The sequence below is a fragment of the Hylaeus volcanicus genome, chromosome 6, assembly GCF_026283585.1.
Source record: "Hylaeus volcanicus isolate JK05 chromosome 6, UHH_iyHylVolc1.0_haploid, whole genome shotgun sequence".
Lineage (NCBI taxonomy): Eukaryota > Metazoa > Arthropoda > Insecta > Hymenoptera > Colletidae > Hylaeus > Hylaeus volcanicus.
Genome location: NC_071981.1, coordinates 20984987 through 21006106, shown reverse-complemented (window position 1 = coordinate 21006106; position 21120 = coordinate 20984987). Strand labels below are relative to the sequence as shown.

Below are 21120 nucleotides of genomic sequence, written 5' to 3'. Positions count from 1 at the left end.
TATGACATAACAGGTTTATTATATATATTTCATCTGTGCCTGTATCTCATGTGTGGTCATTTTATGTCCTCTCTCCAGTAAAAAAAAAACGATTGAAAATTGTTATGAAATCTATACTTTGCTGTTAGATAGTAACCAAGTACGAACGTACAAAAATGATGTTACATAGATCAAAGAGTAGTATGAATAAAATCTGTACAAAAATAATATACACGCATGGATTTATTCTTAACCCTTTATTAATATTATAAATCTGTTAATCACAAACTTTACACAAGCAAAATATTGTATACATTTTCGTGTACACACATATAATACTGTATTCCGAAAAAAACACATAGTATGCACCCAATGATCTCGCAAACTGTTATCACTTATCATATATTCTGATATGCAAAATACCCAAATTATCTGTTAATCATGTTCCAAATGCATCAACTTGAGGTCAAAGTCTTTGAAAAGTATGGCAAATTGTATAAGACGAACAGTATCCACGTACTGCACGCATGCGTGTCAGTGCGTCAGTGGTGCTTCCAGTTACGTACAGTAATTCCATGTGAACATCAGTGAACTGTTTCATAGTATCATAGTCACTGTATATTTGGAATTTGTGCAGGTAATGCTTTGAAACATGTCTCAATACAGATTATTGAGTGCAATTGCACGCTCTTCGTGCATAAATAAACATTTCATGACGCGAACAGGTAATTATGAACAAAGATAACAGTTATACGTTTATAAGTTCGTATCTGGAAGTTCTGTTTTAAAGTTATTAACTGTCGAACTTGTGATTTGTATGTGTAACAGCGAAAGTATACACTTTGCAAGCATAATATCAACATAACATGTCAAAAATATTAATAAATCGTAAGATTTTAAAGGAATATTTCCAATGTATCTATCTTTATTTCAGAATTAAGAAACTACTGTAAAATCGATCTAGATCTTGAATGTTATATTTTAATATGTCATGAACATTGATCCTTATTTATGTTATTTAATGTTTAATATATTTTTATATTATGATAATATGTAATATACGTTAATGAAGCTGGTTTTTATTTTTTCCTTTCACCTTGACTTTTTATACTTCATTACATTGTAAGTTTTGCTTCCAGTAATGCATCAAACAATAAGAAATCTTGCTAGCACAGCAAGTACAAAACATTTGAAATATAAAGTTGTGGACAATGTAGCTGTGATTACTATAAACTCTCCAGGAGTCAAGGTATATTATTACATCACATTCGGTAACACAATGATATTATTGTTTATAATTATAAACAAAACACAAAAATTGTGCGAAACAAAGAATATATATTTCAAGCAAATACATGAATAAATTTTAATGCAGGTAAATTCATTGAACCGTGAAATAATGGATGAAGTTTCAAATACTTTAGACGATATAGAAAGAGATCCAGCAGTACATTCTGTAGTTCTTATAAGTGGAAAACCAGATTGTTTTATTGCTGGTGCAGATATTAGTATGATACAAAGTTTTAAAACTGCAGAAGACGGTTGTAAAGTATCTAAAGACGGTGCCAAAGTTTTGGACAGAATAGAAAAAAGTAATAAACCAGTTGTAGCTGCAATTCAGGGTAGTTGTCTAGGAGGTGGTTTAGAGGTATAGAAATTAAAGAACTATTACATGTGTATTGTTTTTAATAACTTATGCTTATTCAAAGATTTATTTAAACAATTTAGGTTGCATTGGCTTGCCACTATCGTCTAGCTGTCAATGATTCAAAAACTAATTTAGGTTTACCAGAGGTAATGTTAGGTTTGTTACCTGGATGTGGAGGCACCCAAAGATTACCCAAATTAACAGCATATACTAATGCATTAGATATGATTCTTACTGGTAGAAATCTTAAGGCACAAAAAGCTAAACAATTGGGCATTGTGGATATTTTAGTAAATCGCCTTGGTCCAGGAGTAGGAACACCAGAAGAGAAGTGAGAAATATTTAAATTACTTTAATATGTACTTTTATAAAATGTAAACCATAAATATATATATATATATATATTTGTAATGTTTATAGCACTATGAGATATTTAGAAGAGACAGCAATTAATGCTGCTAAAGATATTGCACGCAAGACTTTGAAAATTGATCGCAGTCCTAAAACTTTAACCGACAAAATCATGAATTATGTCCTTTCATACAACTTTGTTAAGGACCAAATATTTAAGAGAGCAAAAGACCAAATAATGAAAAAGACTGGCGGCTTGTATCCTGCTCCTCTTAGGATCTTAGATGTAGTACGCACTGGTTTAGATAAAGGTCCACAGGCTGGTTATGAAGCAGAGGCTATGGCTTTTGGTGAACTGGCAGTAACACCAGAAGCTAGAGGTCTCATTAGTTTATTTTTCGGACAAACAGCATGTAAAAAGAATCGCTTTGGTGCACCTAAAAATGCTGCAAAGTGAGTAGGTTTCTTTGCATATTGCAATAAAAATAATTCGTTTTTATTGGATAATAATTCTTTTTATATATTTTAGGAAACTTGCGGTTGTTGGTGCTGGCTTAATGGGAGCTGGCATTGTTCAAGTTAGCATAGATAAAGGCTTTGCAGTAGTTATGAAAGATACAAACTCAGCAGGTTTATATCGCGGTATCAATCAAATACAAAAAGGATTGGATAATGCTGTAAAGAGGAAAAAGTATTCCCTGTAAGTTATGTTAAAAGAAACACATGCTGTACATAATTTTCTATATTGTGTGTGCAAATAATTTTTCACGATTATTCCTAGTGTTCAAAAAGATAAATACTATGCCCAGCTTGATGCTACCTTAGACTATAGTTCCTTTAAAAATGCGGATGTAGTAATTGAAGCTGTATTTGAGGATATCGCAATTAAACACAAAGTCATAAAGGAAATCGAAGCCAATACACCGGAGTATTGTGTGATAGCATCGAATACGTCGGCAATTCCTATTACAAAAATAGCTGCTGGAAGTAGTCGTCCAGATAAGGTAAATATGAAAAGTTTATGCTTGCAAGTTTAGTGTAATAAAATCTTGATTTATAGGTGATTGGAATGCATTATTTCTCTCCAGTAGATAAAATGCAACTATTGGAAATAATAACGCACAAAGGAACATCGCCTGAAACTATTAAGACTGCCGTTGATGTTGGTTTAAAACAGGGTAAGACAGTTATTACCGTTGGAGACGGTCCTGGATTTTATACCACACGGATCTTGTCCGCTATGTTGTCGGAAGCCATTAGGTTGATGCAGGTTTAACACTTTTATTCCCCTTCGTGTTGAATTAATGTCAGGATACAGCATAATGTTACATATGGTAATAGGAAGGCGTGGATCCAGTGGATCTTGACAACATGGTCAAGAAATTCGGATTTCCTGTCGGAGCAGCAACTTTATCCGATGAAGTTGGCATTGACGTTGGTGCTCATATAAGTGCTCATCTTTTACAAGTTTTAGGTGAACGTTTTAGAGGTGGAGATGTAAATATACTCAGTGATATGGTCAGAGCTGGTTTCCTTGGTACTTTTTTTTTATTGATTCTGTCAAAATTTAATTCATGTAGCGTACATATATTTAACGATGTACATACGATTTCTAGGCCGAAAATCTGGGAAAGGTATATTTGTATACGAAGCTGATACCAAGAACAGAGATATTAATCTTGGAGCATTAGATATTTTAAAGAAATACAAACTCGAGCCGAAAGGAAGTACATCAGATCAAGATCGCCAGTTAAGAATGGTATCTCGATTCGTTAACGAGGCGGTGCTTTGTTTAGAAGAAAATATATTGGCAAATCCCGTAAGTAAAATCAATTTATTAGTATGCATGTTATATTTCTCTTTAGGTATCAAATTAAATGACAATGAATATGTTTGCAGTTGGAGGGTGATGTAGGAGCCGTTTTTGGATTAGGTTTCCCTCCATTTACTGGTGGGCCTTTCCGTTGGGTAGATTATTACGGAGCTGGTAAATTAGTGAATAAAATGGAAGAATTCCGAAGTCATTACGGCGATGCTTTTAAACCATGTCAAATGCTAGCCGATATGGCGTCTGATCCAAACAAAAAGTTCCATAAGCAATAGAGAAAATATAAAACTAAACAATCGAAGGTCATACAGCAGTAAAAAACTTAAAAGTAGATGATTAAAATTTTTATACATTTATTTTACAGCGTGAGTGGCGATTGTAATGTTTAAAAGTACTATATTTTTCTATATACTTATATGTATTGCGGTTGTTCCAACGACTATTCGGACTTCCTGCAACGAATTTCAATGCAAGAAAGTTATATATATACATGTGTATTTATTAAAGCATTTTTATACAGTTTATACATCAAGACAACTTTAATATTTTCATAGTATACATGGAGTATTAAAATTTATTTTTACAGAACAACGTAGATATACAAAAACAATGTAATCGTGTATATTGTTTCGAAACATGATATTCTATTGTTAACGAAAGAATAAAATAAATTTTTTTAGCAGAGCTGTTAATCCCTGTGTTCTATAAGCAATATGTTCTAAACGTTTTACTTTACAGAAGAAACGACAATACAGATGCGTGAGCGTACATCTATTATCCTCTATCAAGGTATCCAGTAATGAATGACTGATACAGGTATACGAATAAATTTATCGGCAATTAAAATTTTTTATTCACTTTGAATTATGAAAGACAGAAGTGGAATTCTCGTACTTGATGCAATGCCTAGAAGCTATTGCACTTTCAGGTACATGCTTATTTATAAGGAAAAAAAAATTGATACAATTAACGGGTATGATAAGCGTAACTTCCGTGAAGTTCGAAACAGATGTCAATTCAAAGAAATTCAACAGAAAAGTTGACTATGATACTATTAATAAAATATTATTTATAAACGAATTTGAAAGGAACGTCGCGAAACGTCAATTTTGATGAAATTTTAAACAATTGTTCACTGGTCTTTTCAAAACAGAAATTTACAGATAGAAGGTGTAGTATACATATACTGGGTGGTTATTTTCACTATCGTTGGTACAATCAAATATCAACAAACTTTGAAATAACAAGTTAAGTATGCTAATATAAAGATCATTATAAACAGAATATTTGCAAATTTAAACAGTTATTATCGTGCATACCAAACATTTCTGTGATTGGGGATATATGTATTTATGTAAAGAAAGATTCTAACACGTACTATATTTTCAATGGCAGACACAAATTTTAATAAAAACAAATGAGGGTAATCAAGAGGATATTTTGCGTCATCTACCGGTCCCACACCTGTTTGTGACATTTACAACATTAAAAGAGACCGAGTCCTTGGCTGATGCAAGAAACGTCGACGTTTCGTGAGACACCATTGACGAGAATCATGTTTTTAAGTTGACCTGTACAACTTTGTCCTGCACTGGTTTGCCAAGAACATGGCTAGAAAGTTAGACGTGTAGATATACACTTTCCGAATGTGAAAACATGTTATAAATTATTTGGCGATCTTAAAGAATACTTAAACAATTACTGTAATATTATAATGTTCATTATACAGGTGTTTTCAATCATTCCAATTATAAATAATATAAATTCAGTAATTTACGATACATTTTTATATATTTGTCAATTTAAATTCAAACGTGTTACGACCATATTTTGCTTGGAAGAAGTTTCCCTTACGATACAACATACTTATTCCAATGGCTGAGTTTAACTTCTTAGTAAGGATATGAACAACACGCGCGAGATAGCAACCTGGTATTGAAAACAACCTAATTCGACAGATAAATATTTTAACTTGTTCCACGTGTACGTTTTCAAAGAAAACAAATACATAATTTCGTTGAACGTTGTTTCCGTTATATCTGAGAAATAGTGCTTTGAAGTTATCGTAAGCTTTTGTCTCTGAGCGATTATTAAGCATCGGAATACATATATCCAACAGCCCGTACATATTTCTATGGAAATGTATTTTTGGACGATTCAATTCTTGGATGAATACTAAACGAGCGATAAACAAATCTTATCTTAATCGATGGCCTCGCGAATTATGTTTGACGTTAAAGGTGAACCTTTTTTACAAGTGTGAGGAATACGATAATGCTTGTAATGGAATTTTTTGATTTTTCCTTCGTCTATCGTGCTTTCTATCTGTAACCATTTGTTACCACTGAACGTGGTTGACGTAACAATCGGCGTTTTCGTTTGTAATGTAAAAAGTCGAGGAAATTATAATCAAATGGTAATGTTTCCTCCACTTCTTCACGTCATACTTAATTCTTTATCCTCGATCGTTATGTGCCCAGAAGCTAACTGTTCTGTTCACGCTAAGCGTGTTCGATATAATACATGTAACATGTAATTCCATGCTCGCATATAATGGAATATAATTGCATGTTTGCGAATGATGCAATTTAATTGTATATTACTTCTCGTCGAAATTTAGTATTTAAATATTCGACATGCATCCGGACAGTTTCGAATGCGAATGCACGGAAATATAAATGTAACTAGGTCCATACTGCTACGTAAGTTTGTATAAAATTGTCGTAGGCCTATATCAACCATGCGAAAAAGTCGCAAAAATCTTGAAAATTGTGCGCAAGGTGCCTCCGTGGATTTGATCAATTGGGATGAGATCGTATCCAGGCACTTCAATACGATCGAGCTCTTCGTACGATGCGTGATGGAAACTTTTCGTATCGATATAATACCTACCTTATTCTACGCTTCGGATCTTTCGTCCAGCGATTTGTATTTTACGTGTAACCTTTAACTGCTATCACCGTGTTATATTTGACCCAAGAGAAAAAAAAACTTTCGATCGAAGTGTACGCCCCTCGTTCTAGGTAGCTGAAATCAATGTTTTTCAAAGTAAAGAACATGACTTCTTTGTGGGGGATAGCTTGAAATCCAAGAGTCCCAAAGAAAATTTGGAATGTAGACAAGAATGTGAATTTAAACATTTTTTTCTATTAACAGTATGTAGAAGATGTTCTATTGATTTAAATCGAAGAGAATGATTCTGTTTATAAATGTTTAGTGCAGATTCTCTCTTTATTTTTAAGGGTGGCGCATCCCAAAAAGTTTGGAAAGTATTATTTGTATAATTAGACTATTTCAAAACACACCCAGTGATTGGGTAGGCGCATAAGTAATTTTTTAGCCGTGTCTGATCAGTGAAAGAGACGCGACTATTCGAACTGGAAGGAATTCATGAATACTCTCGACTTTGAAGAAACTCGAGAACCAAATGTTTCTGATATCGATATATTCGAACAGCGATCATGATGATGCCCAAAGTGGGTATAGCGATCACAACAAATTAGAAATTGATTTTGAAAATGACGGGATGGAAAGTATTAGGGCTTCGATTATTTTTATGGCAAAAATAAGACCCGAATAATGGTCAGCACCCCTAAAACTCCAGTATTTAATGAATGCTTTCACTGGCAACGAAGACAAACTCTTTATACCTACTTTGTCAGTTTTATCTTTAATTAGCCCGATTTTGAATACCAATTATTACCGGAAAGAACTGGTTTCCTTCAGTACAACTTGTTGATGAGCTAAGCAAAGTTGACCTCACGCATGTTGTATTACGAGGAAAAATAAACTTGAGGTTTTCTCGAGAGACTTACTTCCTTAAGAAATGAATAATTTGAGTTAGCGCTCGAAGAAAATCTATTATCATATATTACGAAATAAATAAGAGAATAGCATTGATTCGATGTATTAGGAAAATGTATGACCAAAGAACAAACCGCAAGATCGTCTTAAAATTTTAAGTTATACTTTTGTATATCGAAGAAAATTACTCCGAGGACGACCCGAAAAAGACACTCCTTCGCTCGAGCCATCGACTGAATTTAAAGATTGATGGTGTGTGTGTGTCCTTCGCGAAAAAACAATAACTATCCATCGACAGGTAATAAATGTTACAAGTACTGCATGTTTGACAATTTGCTGCCTCTTAACGTGTTATCTTTATATTGCCTATAGCAAGTTACAACAAACTGTCGGAACAGAAATAATGTTTGTATTGTTTACGATTGGAACACATCATGAAAAATGTATGACAATGGAAAAGTCTATGATTTATTAATGCGCGCATATTTTTCAAATGGATGTCTGAATCATCGATGTCTACGAAGTTCTAGCGTCGAAAGCGTGTAAATAACGTTCGAGTCGAATCGTGTTAATTTGATACCTACAGTGACTTCCGAGAATATGTAAAATATCATTGATTATAAAAAAAAAGAAGTTAAGAAACTACAATTTCACATAAAAGTTTTTTTAGGAAATTGATCGGTGTACGAATACTTTGTGTATTATAGTTAATACAGATTCAAAAAATGAAGAAAATTAAAAAAAAATTAACAATTAAATACTAAAAAATGTCTAATTGTTCTCAACTTGTTTATCTGTCTTCATCGTCCGAGCGATCGATAAGTTTAACGAGTTCTTCGAAAATCTACGTTTTTGCTCTTAATCGGTGATTTTGATTCGTGTTCTTTTGTATTATTCTCAAACCATTGTACGCATACAAAATTCGAATGTTTCCAATGAATTCCAGTGAAAAGAGTGACAATCTCATTGGATCGTATACAACTATTATGATCTCTCCACGTATTTTACCCGACTCTTAATAATCGTATTAACGGAATTAGGTTACCTTACCTTGACTTGTTTCACTTAAACGCTGACTGGTGTAAGTCGAAAAAGCACCGCTGCAGCCGACAACAAAGGCTGCTTGTCGTATACGGAAAGTCTTTTACGATGTACCATTGTATGAATCATTGGAAGGTTAAGCAGTTTGACACTTGAGGACACGGAAAGGACAGTCGAAGGATGTTCTGGTGATTAAATCTGTACGCAATAATTGTACGAAAGTATATAAGTCGTTTAATTAATCTCTGATCTTGTAGAAAAATCATTGAAGCTTATCTTTAAAGTATGAAGTCTTAGGTTTCCCGGCAGGATGCCTGAACCGGACGAGATATACATATACATATATAATCTATAATTAACATATACAACTAGTCGGCGATAATGAAAACAGCGTAACTTTAGCGTTTCTTGTTTTTTTCCTTTTTTTTTTTTTTTTGCATAGCCGTTACGTACTTAGCTCATAAAAACTGTCATTGAATTTTTAATAAATACTCTTTCTCGGTCAACGCGCTTATGCATCACAGATCACAGACACACTTAGGTACTTGGTTCACGGACGGCAAAAAAGCCTCGGTTGTTTTTTTATGACTTATCACCGCTCCTCGTGCCTTTAGGGTCCCTTCCTCGTGATCACGCCTCGTGTTAGCTCGTTTTGCACAATCACGATGCGATACACGTAGAAGTGGCAAGCGGGAAGCTCACTCGTTTTGTAATTCCTCCTGATCCCTTCCGTCACGTTAATCCATATTTACAATGCGATCGAGAACACATGAAAATATCCCAGTTAGTTTCCACGGAATCGAGGAGAACAATCGTCTACGCGCCCGTGCAAATTCGTCTTTCGATTTATCCATCGAGAGCCAATGAATTCTGTCAATTTTTTTGACGACGGTGGAATAGTTCTCAATCCTGCGACGGGTTGAAGCTCGGTTCGCAACGTTAGATACGGTTCAAGCCTATCACGTGACACTAGATCACTATGCTAGTGGTGCTCAAGCCGCCAATTGCGGTGGTATGATTTGATGAGTCGGCTGAGTTATCCGTGGCGCTATAACAGGGAGCAAGCTCACCCTTAAGGGGGCGGATGCCATTTGTGTAACAGAAGATTGAATCCCGTTCGCAACAACGGACGAAGACCTGTCTCTGGCGTGTCTTTTCACGTGTTTCGCCAAGTGATCGCTTCTCATGAATCTTCTTTGGCAGACGTTACAAGCGAACTTCTTCTCGCCGGTGTGGGTACGTTTATGGCGCGACAATTCATCGCTTCTTGAGAACCGTCTGTTGCAGTCTTCGTACGGGCACGAAAAGGGCCGTTCTCCCGTGTGGGTTCGCGTGTGTGCTTTCAAATGTGACGACTTAAAATAATTCTTGCCACAACCTGGATGCTCGCATTCATAGACGCGACGTCGCGCGACAGATTCTTGCGTGGAGAGACTGGTCGTGGTGGTAGCCGTAGGCGCGGTTACTAACAGAAGAGGTGTTCGCGGTAGGACCAAGGAAGAGCCAAGAAGTCCAGTTACCATAATCGGGGCTGGTTTCGGTGCCAATGGATGTAATTTCGGCTGTGTTATCTCGCGATCCGTGTTTTTATTATTCACGATGATCTCTTCTTTTCGCAGGCTCATTTTGAATTTCAAACTCTTCAGAACATTCTCCGGCTCCGTGGTGCTTCGGCGCGTGGTTGGTTCCGACTGCGGGCTGGAGACTGGTGGCTCACGTGGAGTCGGTTGCGAGGTCGTGGTGGTAGTCTTTGGCGATAAGATGGCTGGGCTGTAGGTTCCGTCTCGATTGGCACGCATTATCACCGACGCGCGAGCAGGCTCTGGACTCGGAGGCGGTGTACCATCCAAAAGTAACTAACATAAGAAAAATACAATTTTTAACTTTCGTTTTACAGCCACTCTTTGAAATGTATGCTTTCAACAATTTAGGATAGGTATTTCACATGCAATCAAACCAAGGGGAAGGTGTTAATGGAGAATTTATTTTAATGTACGAGAAATTGGTAACTTTAAATTTAACGATATCGTATCTGGAAAATTAAATTTTTAATTGGCAGGATACGTAGTATGTCGCCGAAGGGGCTTCACCGGAGTGCAACAAGTCAAAAGAGCGAAAAGGCATGAAAATGTATCGTTATCGATAACTTGAATGCCATCTACTCGCGATCATGTACGAGTCACGCAGTTAACGACTGGTACCGTCGGAAGGTATCAAGCATCGCTCGAAGGATAAGCGACGAAAATGGTGTAAGAGTGAATGCACGTTGCAAACGGGGTCATCTTGCAAAACAACTCTACGACGCGTGCGCAAACGCACATTGGAGTGCTAGTCGATCGCCCGCAGAGAAAAAAATCAAAAGGAGATAGGGTTCTGTATTTAAGATGCGCAGAAAGCAATCTATCGACGAGACGGTATTTACCTTCGCCAATTCGCATTGCTCCACGCATCGCATTTTTCGAAGGGGCTCATCTTCCTCCGAATCGGATGGCTGAGGCGTTGGGGGTAAACCAGGCCATGCATTTCCATCGTCATCTTTTTTCGTGTTTATCTCGGTGTTCTTTGTTTTTTGCAGTAGCTTGTCACCCAAAAGTGCCGCGACGCTGAACGACGACTGAAGCGGCTCGTTCTGTTGGAAAGAAAACAATTTTCATTAGAAAATACTTAAATACACCATATATTTAATATTCATACACGGAAATTTTCAGAAGATCGCGTAAACGTGTAAACAAATGGGCGTGAAAAATCCAACAAACTCGATTAAAGTCAGTAAAAGTGTCTACGTAACAAAAGGTCGGGAGACGAAAGAAAACAAACAACTCGATAGAAACGGTAAAGCTATCAAAATTAAAGAAGAATTAAAGAAGAAGTGGAACAGGGCTGGTCGTTGTTCCCAGCTGGATTCGTATTTCGCGGGCTGCTGGTCGGTCTACGGCGGCGGTACTTTTAATTCGGCATACACTTACGTATTTGAATTGGGGTGAGGCAGGTGGTGAGAGCGGCGATTGATTCGTATCCATTTTTTGGAAAAAACGTGTCGCGAGTCGATGGTACGTTAAAGAGGCTCGTCCGGCGACGGGAAAACTCGGTCTTGCGTATACGGTATTGGCGTGCGAAAAAAGCCGCAAAGGGGACGTAACCGTTGAACGTCTGGTAACGCAATGAAGCTTTCTCAGGTCGGCTGGCTCGACACGCCGTAGCCGTTGTGTGCGTGATCATGCGGCGCGCACCACTTCCTCCAATCCCGTCGAGGGGCTCGCCGTGGTCGGCCAATCGCAACGACCCTGTCAGCCAACGACCGCGTGATCACCGGCGTGCTGTTCACGTGCTCGCGGTCTGACTGAGGCCGTGATCATGACGTCAGTCCGCGTGGCGCTCTCGGTCGATACGTCATGGTATCGCTGCACTCCCCAAGCGTCATGCAGCTTCAACCCTCCTACGCCTCCTACCGTAACTAACCGACTTACTTACTCTTTCTTCGTCTCTCCGCGTTTTCTCTTCCTTGCTGACTCTTCCTCGCTTAGTCTGGTCGTGGCGACGTGCAGAATAGAATCGCGGTGCGTCGCGGGGACACACGGCGAGCCCCCGAATTGCTCATTTCGCCACGCTCACCTTTCTTTCTCCCCTTTGTCTCGTTCAACGAGCACATGTTTCGCAAGTGTGCCAGAGAATGTTTATTATTCGCGCGAACGGCCATGCGCGGCTGGTTCGACGATTTCACTCCTGCTTCCTTCTTTTTCGTAGAACGTTTCTTCTTTCTTGCCGCGTCCAACAAGGAAAACACTCCACGGAGAAGTTAACTGCTTTTCCACGAACGCTGTTTTGCATTCTCGTACGTGTATTAGATTAATGATTCCTCGGGCTGACGTTAGGCGTTACCTTCCTGCCACGTACATTGTGCCATTTTACAAATCTAACTTTGCTTTGACTCTAATTAAAAATTTCTCGTAAATGTGTATAATTCTAGGTATAATCAAGGGAGAGGTTTGGCGTTTGAATGCATCTTTTTGTGAACTTCTTTGCGGTTAGAGGACCGGCTCTAAGCCAATTGGACCGATTGTTGTTAATTGGGCCTCGTGGTAGGGTAGCTCGTTCTAGTCTTGTCAAGTGCAACAGACCTTGTGCAGATGTAGATTCAGTTAGGCTGTGAATTTAAAGGTACTAGTAAAAAAATGTTCAATTGTACTTCGCAAACTGCTAAGGCTGGTCTACAGCCTTAACGGGGTTTATCATAATTACGGTTTACTCGTAAAAAATAATTGTTCGGCGAGTATCAGTAACTTTTAATTTAGCTTCTTTAAAAGTTATTTTGAATTAATTGAGCGCATAATTAAGATAATTTAAATGCCATTTTTAAAGCGGTAACGTGGTATCGTATTGGTTCATTGCATTTAGATTGCCGGTCGGGTAGTCTGCGTCTAAACAACCGACGGAGAGCGTCGCGCGGGTAACTAAAAAATCTGTGGAAGCGAGGTCGTCGGGAGGTCGGCGATCAACGAGGAAGCTTCGGGCGCAGTCTGCCGTTAAATATATCGGCCGCCCACTTTGCGACTTGTTAATCCGAATCCAGCTCGGACGCTGCTGGTCTTTGACTCTTCTTCTCCTCCTCTTCCATCATTCTCTTGTCGCGTTGTATTTTTCAACGGTGCCCTCTCCGCGGAGCAAATTGGTTGGTTGGATGGCTGATCAAATGTCTGCATCAGCGGACACTCGGAGCTCCGTTTATTTAAAGCCGGATCGACCGAAAGTATGACGGCAGGTTCGAGGCGGAATCCACGTTTACTGAAAGCAAAACATTATCCAGAAAGTGGATATTGCAGAGACTCTATTGTATTCGAGTCCACCCCATTTCCTCGTATTTACGTCTTTCGTTCGATTAAATATGAAAGATCGATGACGCTTAGGTGTCCACCACGAATGACAAAATTTCAAAGACCCTTCCGGAGAACCCTTTAACTTTCAAATACAATTTCTAAAAAAGAGTCCAAATGTCCGATTTCTTGCTCGTTAAAATTACTCCAATAATCGTTCCGGTATTTTCCAACGACGTTTGGCGTGTAAACGCGGAAATCTGTTCCCAGACCGAGACAATGTGTTAACGCTCTGCATTTCGCGCCAGTACTAAAATAAGTCGGAGCCGCGAGACGATAACCAATAGTTGACTCATAAACAACAGGCCGGCAACTGAGGTTTATTGCGCGCCGCTTTTAATCTAATCACCTGCGGTTACATTGTCGTCGGTCTTACTCCTCACCTTGAAGACGCGCCCATCTCGGGAATCGTCATTTTCTATTCTGAACACCTTCTCCTCGAGCCTACAATACTTTTCGCATCCTTCGCGTCGTACCGTACCGTCGGTCCTAATAACGTATTAATAAGATTACGGTAGCGAGTACGTATCCTTCGATTTTCATCGTCGACGTGATACTAGTCGCGTGTCGTAATATTTACAGCAATTTCCTGCTCAATTCTTCGCGCGTAAATAATTAATCGTGTACATACGCTACTTTTCGTGTCAAGATTGCAAGGAATTTAATAAATTATGTAATTCATGATATTTCTGTCCTTTATGAAAAAAAAAAAGTAAAGTTACTTTTCCTCTGGTTGCTTTCTTCATCGGTATTTTTCTTCTTTAATAGCGCGAGTGTTAAAAATCCAAGTACACGGAAAGATGGGTTCAGTGGTCGCGAGAAGGTAGTAATCGATAGATAAAAATAGAGCTTTCATAATTTAGGGTTTTCCCGTCTTTCGACCAGTGCGTGGCGTGACCCACTTACGACGCGGTGCAACGTCAAAACGCAATTATCAATTTTCTTCAATTGCCACGCGACGGTGTCCGCCCCACTAAGATAACGTGGTTCGACCGTGTTGCTGCCATGCTGGCGAGGCAAAATCACGGGTCCGATAAGTCGACAAATTTTTCAAACAATTTCGACGCAATTCCTTCCTTGGACTTCGAACGTCTAAAGCCAGAACAAAGAAAAAAGGGTAACGAATCTTCGAGCGTTGCATTTCACGAGGATTTTCTTCTTAAATTAATACAGGCGTTCGCTCTTGCGCAAACAGCGTTTGTTCCATCCACGTTTCATCGATGTTTATTATCCGGAGGGACCTGTATACATGTTCACCTATTTTTTTTTTTTTTATTTATTTAAACATTTCAGACCTCGTGTAAGATTTACATCTGCTGTACCTTTGAATATTTCCTTTAGGGCAAGGTGGGACAGTTTTTAAACGTGTCGAGTAAGAATGATAAAAATTGAAACGAACCCCTGAGCCCTTTTTTTAATTACCCAGACCTGCTGGAAAAGAATGGATGACGCTGCTGAACGGTTTTAAAAATAAAGTCGGCGACACTTTCGCGGAGTTGACGCGAGGCTGGGTGATAATGGATGCTCCACGGGCGAAGGCGAGCACACCAACGATCGCTGATCACGAGCCCGTTGAATGATTCCCTTGTTGTCTATCGTGAACATTGGAAGCCTTTGAATTCGTCAAATCGGCGGGACGCGTGCTGCTCACGAGAATCGATACAGGCCAATTAAAGACCGCGAGGAATTATTAAAAGCGACGGTCCGTTATACGAGGACCGAGATAAAGCGGTGATGAAACTGTGGGTGTATTTCGCGATAGACGAACTTCTTATGAAACAAATACGGTAAGACCACGCTCGACGCTACCCTGCTCCGTTCTAACTGGCGTGGACACGGTTCCTTCGGTGTAATAACGAGTCGCTGGTGGACAAAAACATTCTTATCTAAAAGTTTCTAATACCGAATAAAAGATACACAAAAACTAAATGTTTAGATTTATCTCGACGAAAAGTTCTATGAAAAATACAATTTGTGCCCGAAACGCGCCATTGATATGGTCGCGCGGCGGCCATAAGAAATTTTCTAACCATCGACGGAGCATAAATTGCGGTTACAGCGATAGTGCAACCACGGCGGGAGATACTGCGCGATAAGATCAAATTTACTAGAAACGCGAGAGAGCATCGTTGAAAGAGGAATTTACATAGTAATATTCCACGCGATTGCTCGCCACGCGTGATAAGGAGCACGTTCAAAAAACGCGAAGATAAAAACACGAATGCCGTGGAAAACACGCGTAAGAGGCGAACGATTCTCGATCACGGGCCCTTCTCACCTGGTCGATCGAGAGATCCGCGAACGGGACACGTCGCTACTGGAAACCAATTAACGGGACACGGTAAAATAAGCTGATGTAAATTGGAGCACTTTCAAATTCGGCACATCCATAATACAGTGCCTCGATGTGCAATGGAATATCGAATATGTATTTTTATACGTGAATATTGTATACGAACAGTTTAAATTATTAAGTTCTTGAATTAAAGGAAACTGTAAATGTCAAAAATTCATAAAAAAAAATAAAATAGTAAAGATACTTATCCTTACAGATTTATTTATATCTACGGATAGATAAGTCGTCGCGGAATGTATGTTCCCAACCGAACAACTATCTTGTTTATCTTGAAGAACTGTCTTCAGCGACACTTACTTTTCGATTAGAATACGATTATGCGATGCTTCTTTTCTCTCCACAATCTTAAAAGTGTTCAACCTGTTAACTGATAAGTTGGTTGGGACGTATATTGTTTCTACGGAAAAATCGAAATCTTCGGCTTTTTTTCAAACTTCGTAGTGGTATAAGATGACGCATCGATAACGGCGGGCAATTATAAATTGCACAGTAACAAGCGTGTCTAGGTAGCGTTATGCAATGGAATGCTCTATTTTTAAAGACGATTATGACGCGGAATGCTTTTTTCAATGGCTTCGACGTAGAGCCTCGAAATCTTTCATTCCTCGCGAACATGGTTCACGATTTACCATCGACAAAGTTTTAAACAATAATTCTACTTCCGATAGGCGATTGTGGAGTCGTGGAGTGTAACCCACGACCTCTAATGTTTTCATTAAATGTTTATCGAGATGTTTATGGAGTTTATGGAGAATTAGACAAATCGTAGTGAGTGATAAAGGCACTCGAGTAGCGATTCGCTTCTTCAGCTATTTCCAACATTGCGCGACGCTTACCCACCCGATGTTTACTTTGGAACTTTGTTTATCTGGATACGCCTTATCAAGTACTATTGAGAATTCACGCGCGCCGGAGAATTCCTGGTTGGAAATCCATAGGTGAGACTCTTTTTCGGTTCGTATCCACGCGAAGGCTCGCCTTCGAGACATGCGCGCTTAATTGAATAATGAATTACAAATTTATTTTTAAATATACAGTGGGTGTAAAAAGTATTCGTACACCGATCAATTTCCAAAAAAACTATGCAAAATTGTAATTTATTTACTAATTTTTTATAAACAATGACATTCTATTTATTCTGAGAAATCTCTAGAATACATAGATCACAACAAAAAATTGCTGTTTATGTAAGTTGCGAAATGAACAAGATAAAAACAATTAATCGATAGAAATGTTGAAGCAATAAGTATTCGCATAACTGTTTATAAGTACTTGACTGGAAATTTGATGTTTTCTAATTCGTACGGAGCAATACAAATACTTGTTGCTTCTATACTTTTACCCACTTTTCCCATTTTTTTGTTAATTTGACAAATTATATTAAATAGTAAATGTTGTTTGGACTATATCATCTATCTTGGAGACTTCCGAGAATATGTAAAATATTATTGATTATAAGAAAAAAGAAGTTAAGAAAATTACAATTTCACAGAAAAGTTTTTTGGAAAATTGATCGGTGTACGAATACATTCTACACCCACTGTATGTGTGGGTCATACGAGGATAATTGCTTATGAAAAACATTGTCCGCGAGACACGATTGAAACGAATGCATAGCTTTTACGTTACGTAGCCTGTAAATAATATCCAATCCTTCGCATCGCCATCTTTGTTTTCGTTTTCTTTGCTTCTCGACAGCGTCCTCCTTGGCTCGACCTTCGAGGAACCGTTCGGTTGAATTACAAACGTCTGAACGTTGAATGCAAAACATCGGTGCTGTCTGATTCTGTGCGGAAACTATCATTGCAAATGTTATCGCTTTATTTCTGGCTTCGTTCCCGAAACGGCCTTCGACCGAGCGCGCCATTGGATTGTTTGAAAAGCCGTGTAACGCTCGAGTCAAGACTGAGGCTGAGATTATACGAGTAGTTTATTGTTCGAATGCTACAAATTACCTTCTAGTAGTAGAGTTAAAAGTTAAAATCACATATATGTATATATTAGGTTGTCCGGAAAGTTCGTGGCAATTTTTAAGAAAACTTCAAACGCACATTTGAATTGTAATATACATTTATTTGTATGTATATTTATTGAATTACATAGGTACCATTTTGTTCCACAACCTTTCCACCTTTTAAGGGATGTACGTATATATATATATATATATTATTTGTTTTCAGCCATTTCGACATATTCAGACCTGCACCACCTATCAAAAATCAGCATGGACTTTCCGGACAACCCAATACTTGGATCACTTCGAATATTAGGAGTACTTTCGATCATTCGCGTTGATTACTATTCGAAAATTTAATGTTTAAGCAGTTCCATCTTTGAATACTTCGAGATTTGAGTAGTTCGACACAAAAGTATTCGAGTGTTCAAATGCAAAGCATTTGGACGAGTGGTCCCGAGCCTAGTTAAGTCATGACTGCATTATTATGGTAGCTGTGCGTGCCACGACGCATGAGAGTTTGTGTACACGGTGCTCACGGGTCTGAAAGCGTGGGGCGTGTCTGACGTTAAACGGGTCAGAGCCCTTCACAGAAAGTATCACGTAAACATCTTGCGACTAAAAATACGTTCAATGGAAATGCGTTCGTTTTTGTCCAACCGTTTTGTTGTCTGGTAGTTTTAATTACAAATGGATTCGACGGACCCTGTGAACTCTATTACATCGTTCGTATAAAAATAGAATGTATCGGTAGAAATTGTGGGAATATAAATTTGTCTTCGGCTTGTTTACATCGGCAAAAACGGTGCCACGTAAAAATTGCTTGGACTGAACTGTGCCCGATAGTCGTTCCTTTGTATTATATGCGGTTGAAGATAGATCACAGAAAATATCACGGCTTTAGGAGAATAATAAAAATATTTTATGGAAGCATAAAAAAAGCTTCAGCCTTCGGAAAGAGATTATGCTGAGTACAAAAACACTGTTCGTTTGATGTATATGCACGTTCATGCCATCGACTATTACAGAACCTTGACCGTTTTAGACGATAATCTGAGTTTCCTAGTGCAAAACTCACGCTTCTATTACTTCATCACAAATCCAGTGAATTAATCATTATATAAAATGTGATAAGAGTTACATGTATTTTTATTTATTATTTCTATAACTACGATCGCAAAATATAGATTTCAGGTAGGGGATATAAAATGCATCGTGTTATTCTCAATGAATGACACCTTCGTGGGTAAGTACGATCCCTCTGATACCTATTGTTGGCATCTTAAAAATATTCTGTTACCATTACCAGGCGAGAAAGAAGAACCTAGGGACATTTTGAAATACACCATGCCGTCACAGATGTCGCTAGAGAAGAAGCTGCCTTCTGGAAATTGAGCAGAGCTCTCGGTCGATAAATACTCCGTTCAAAATTTCCCGCTTTCGGAAGCAGACCGCGCGCAGTGGGCGGAGCTAGTTTCCCCTCTGCGCTCCCCACTTCGGTTCGCGTAGTCACGCTGCGTTGGTGGGAGTGGGGGTTGTTTGGTATCGCGTTTGTTTAGTTGCTCGCTGACAGCGGCCGCGGTATGAGCTGTCGTGGTGCGTGTATGCGTTCTCCGTCGGCACTCGTGCGTGGAAAACGCGAGAACCGGCCGTAAACGCGGGTAAGGAAAACAAGGAACGCTTTCGAGACGGCCTGTAAACCGTTCAACGGAAAAGAGAAGCGTTCGCAAGCTACATACATTGTCCGGTGATCGGGAAACGTTTGTTGTGCCTCAAAGTGTTTACTCCCGGCTGTTCTGCGCTTTCTTTTTCTTTTTTATCCCTTGTCCTCGCTTTATATCGTCTCTCGTACCAACCTGTTCCGTCTAAACGCTGATTCTCGTTGCGTGTGCTGTGTCACTTGTTCTATGTCAACGACGTCACGACGATCTGGGACGGAGCAGCAATCTTCATCATCTCACGCGCAGTACCTGCAACGATGTCAAGCATGTCGACGTTGATTTGGTGATGGCAGAACGCAGAGGATGTCACGCCGCAAGCAGAGCAACCCGAAACCGCTGAAACGTGAGTCGTAATCAATGTGACTCCGAATTTCTTCTTCGTCATGCAGCTTACTTTCGTTTCCCCATGTAATCAGTGTGCCGCGTCACGCGTGGCGTGGCGAACCATTGACTGCGGACGACTCACACGTGTGAGCATTCCGAGAACTATGTATTGCCGTCTCGATCGCACGTGTGAGTGATTTAAAAGCCGTCTACTTTCCTAGGCGAGTCATTCAAACGCGCGACTAGTCGTCCTCTACGCATCGAAACGGTCGAGAATACGATGACGCATATCTTTTCTGACTCGTCCTTTGCTTAGAGAAATTAAAACATGTTTCTCGTAGCCTGTTTTCTTTTGGAGTGAATCAACGTTACGTATAAATAGTCTAAGAAGTGACGCAGTCTAAATTGACACGTTTAGAGAATCCGCCGTGGAACGTAAAATTTTGGTGAACAGGGTCCGCAGTCAATGGGATAAATCGTGTTTGTCGTGCCTTGTGACGAGTTACCCGGAAAAACGGGTTTCTCGACGCGGCGTGTGCTTTTAGCCGGTCGCCACGTTGCTTGACAGGTGATTGGGCGTCGTGGGTTGTCAGGCCGCGTTTCCACTCGCCGGTTTACGTACCGTGCAAACTGTCTCGGCCGATTCGCGTCGCCTGTAATTCCTTCGCGTAAAAACAGACCTCGCCGTCCTTTTTAACAGTTGTCTGATCTTTTCCAACGAGTTTCGGATCTCTATCGCGTTGTTCGATTGGCGGGAATGTAATAGAGTCGAATTAATCGAGTGTATTTTTATACGTGAAATTTTACTGTTTTTGCTTTGGTGTTTCTCCTCGCGATCAGTCGCGCGTTTGACGTATTTCGCACGATTGTGTATCATTAATTAATTCGATGTTAAGTTATCCAAGAACGAGAAAAGGCCGTCGTCGGTGGACAGGTTCGCTTGTCGTCAACTTGACAGCTGACTTTACGAGCTCGCGGGTCACGTGGTCGACCACGCATGTAGCGTTCGACCGCGTGCGTACTCCGATACTCTAGAATCCGTCGCATTTCACTTTTAAACGATAGCGATCAGATCGATACCTATTATTAATCGAGTTAATCGCCACTGTCTTCCGTGCAATTCGCGTCTCTCGCGATGCGGACTTTCTGGCCTACGCGGTAGTATCGGACCCGTCGCTTCGGGATTAGTTCTGCGCACGAAGACTGTACAAGGAGATCCAACACCATACGAAAATTAATTACT

At 39.3% G+C, this 21120-nt stretch overlaps 3 protein-coding genes across 4 annotated transcripts in view; 2 read left to right on the top strand and 1 right to left on the bottom strand.

Annotated features, from left to right (window-relative positions):
• The first annotated feature begins 535 nt into the window (after positions 1-535).
• LOC128878243 (trifunctional enzyme subunit alpha, mitochondrial) lies at positions 536-4490 on the top strand. Its single transcript, XM_054126289.1, has 11 exons — positions 536-704; positions 1119-1228; positions 1355-1627; positions 1708-1958; positions 2048-2431; positions 2508-2678; positions 2760-2982; positions 3039-3248; positions 3320-3515; positions 3595-3797; positions 3878-4490. Exons 1-11 carry the CDS (start codon positions 632-634, stop codon positions 4079-4081), a joined length of 2298 nt encoding a protein of 765 aa, XP_053982264.1. The 5' UTR covers positions 536-631; the 3' UTR covers positions 4082-4490.
• Positions 4491-8862: 4372 nt separating this feature from the next.
• Positions 8863-12530, bottom strand: LOC128878244 (Krueppel-like factor 10). The gene is made up of 3 exons (XM_054126290.1): positions 11618-12530; positions 11074-11280; positions 8863-10507 (listed from the first exon to the last, which is right to left on the bottom strand). Exons 1-3 carry the CDS (start codon positions 11669-11671, stop codon positions 9644-9646), a joined length of 1125 nt encoding a protein of 374 aa, XP_053982265.1. The 5' UTR covers positions 11672-12530; the 3' UTR covers positions 8863-9643.
• Positions 12531-19099: 6569 nt separating this feature from the next.
• The window catches only part of LOC128878661 (zinc finger protein ush), a 201909-nt gene continuing 199888 nt past the window's right edge, over positions 19100-21120 (top strand). The window contains exon 1 of one of the 2 annotated variants that reach the window (XM_054127029.1): positions 19100-19896. In XM_054127029.1, the coding sequence (XP_053983004.1) occupies positions 19857-19896 (40 nt within the window). In that variant the 5' untranslated portion in view covers positions 19100-19856. The remainder of the gene's footprint in view (positions 19897-21120) is intronic. The other variant, XM_054127031.1, reaches the window with a different exon arrangement.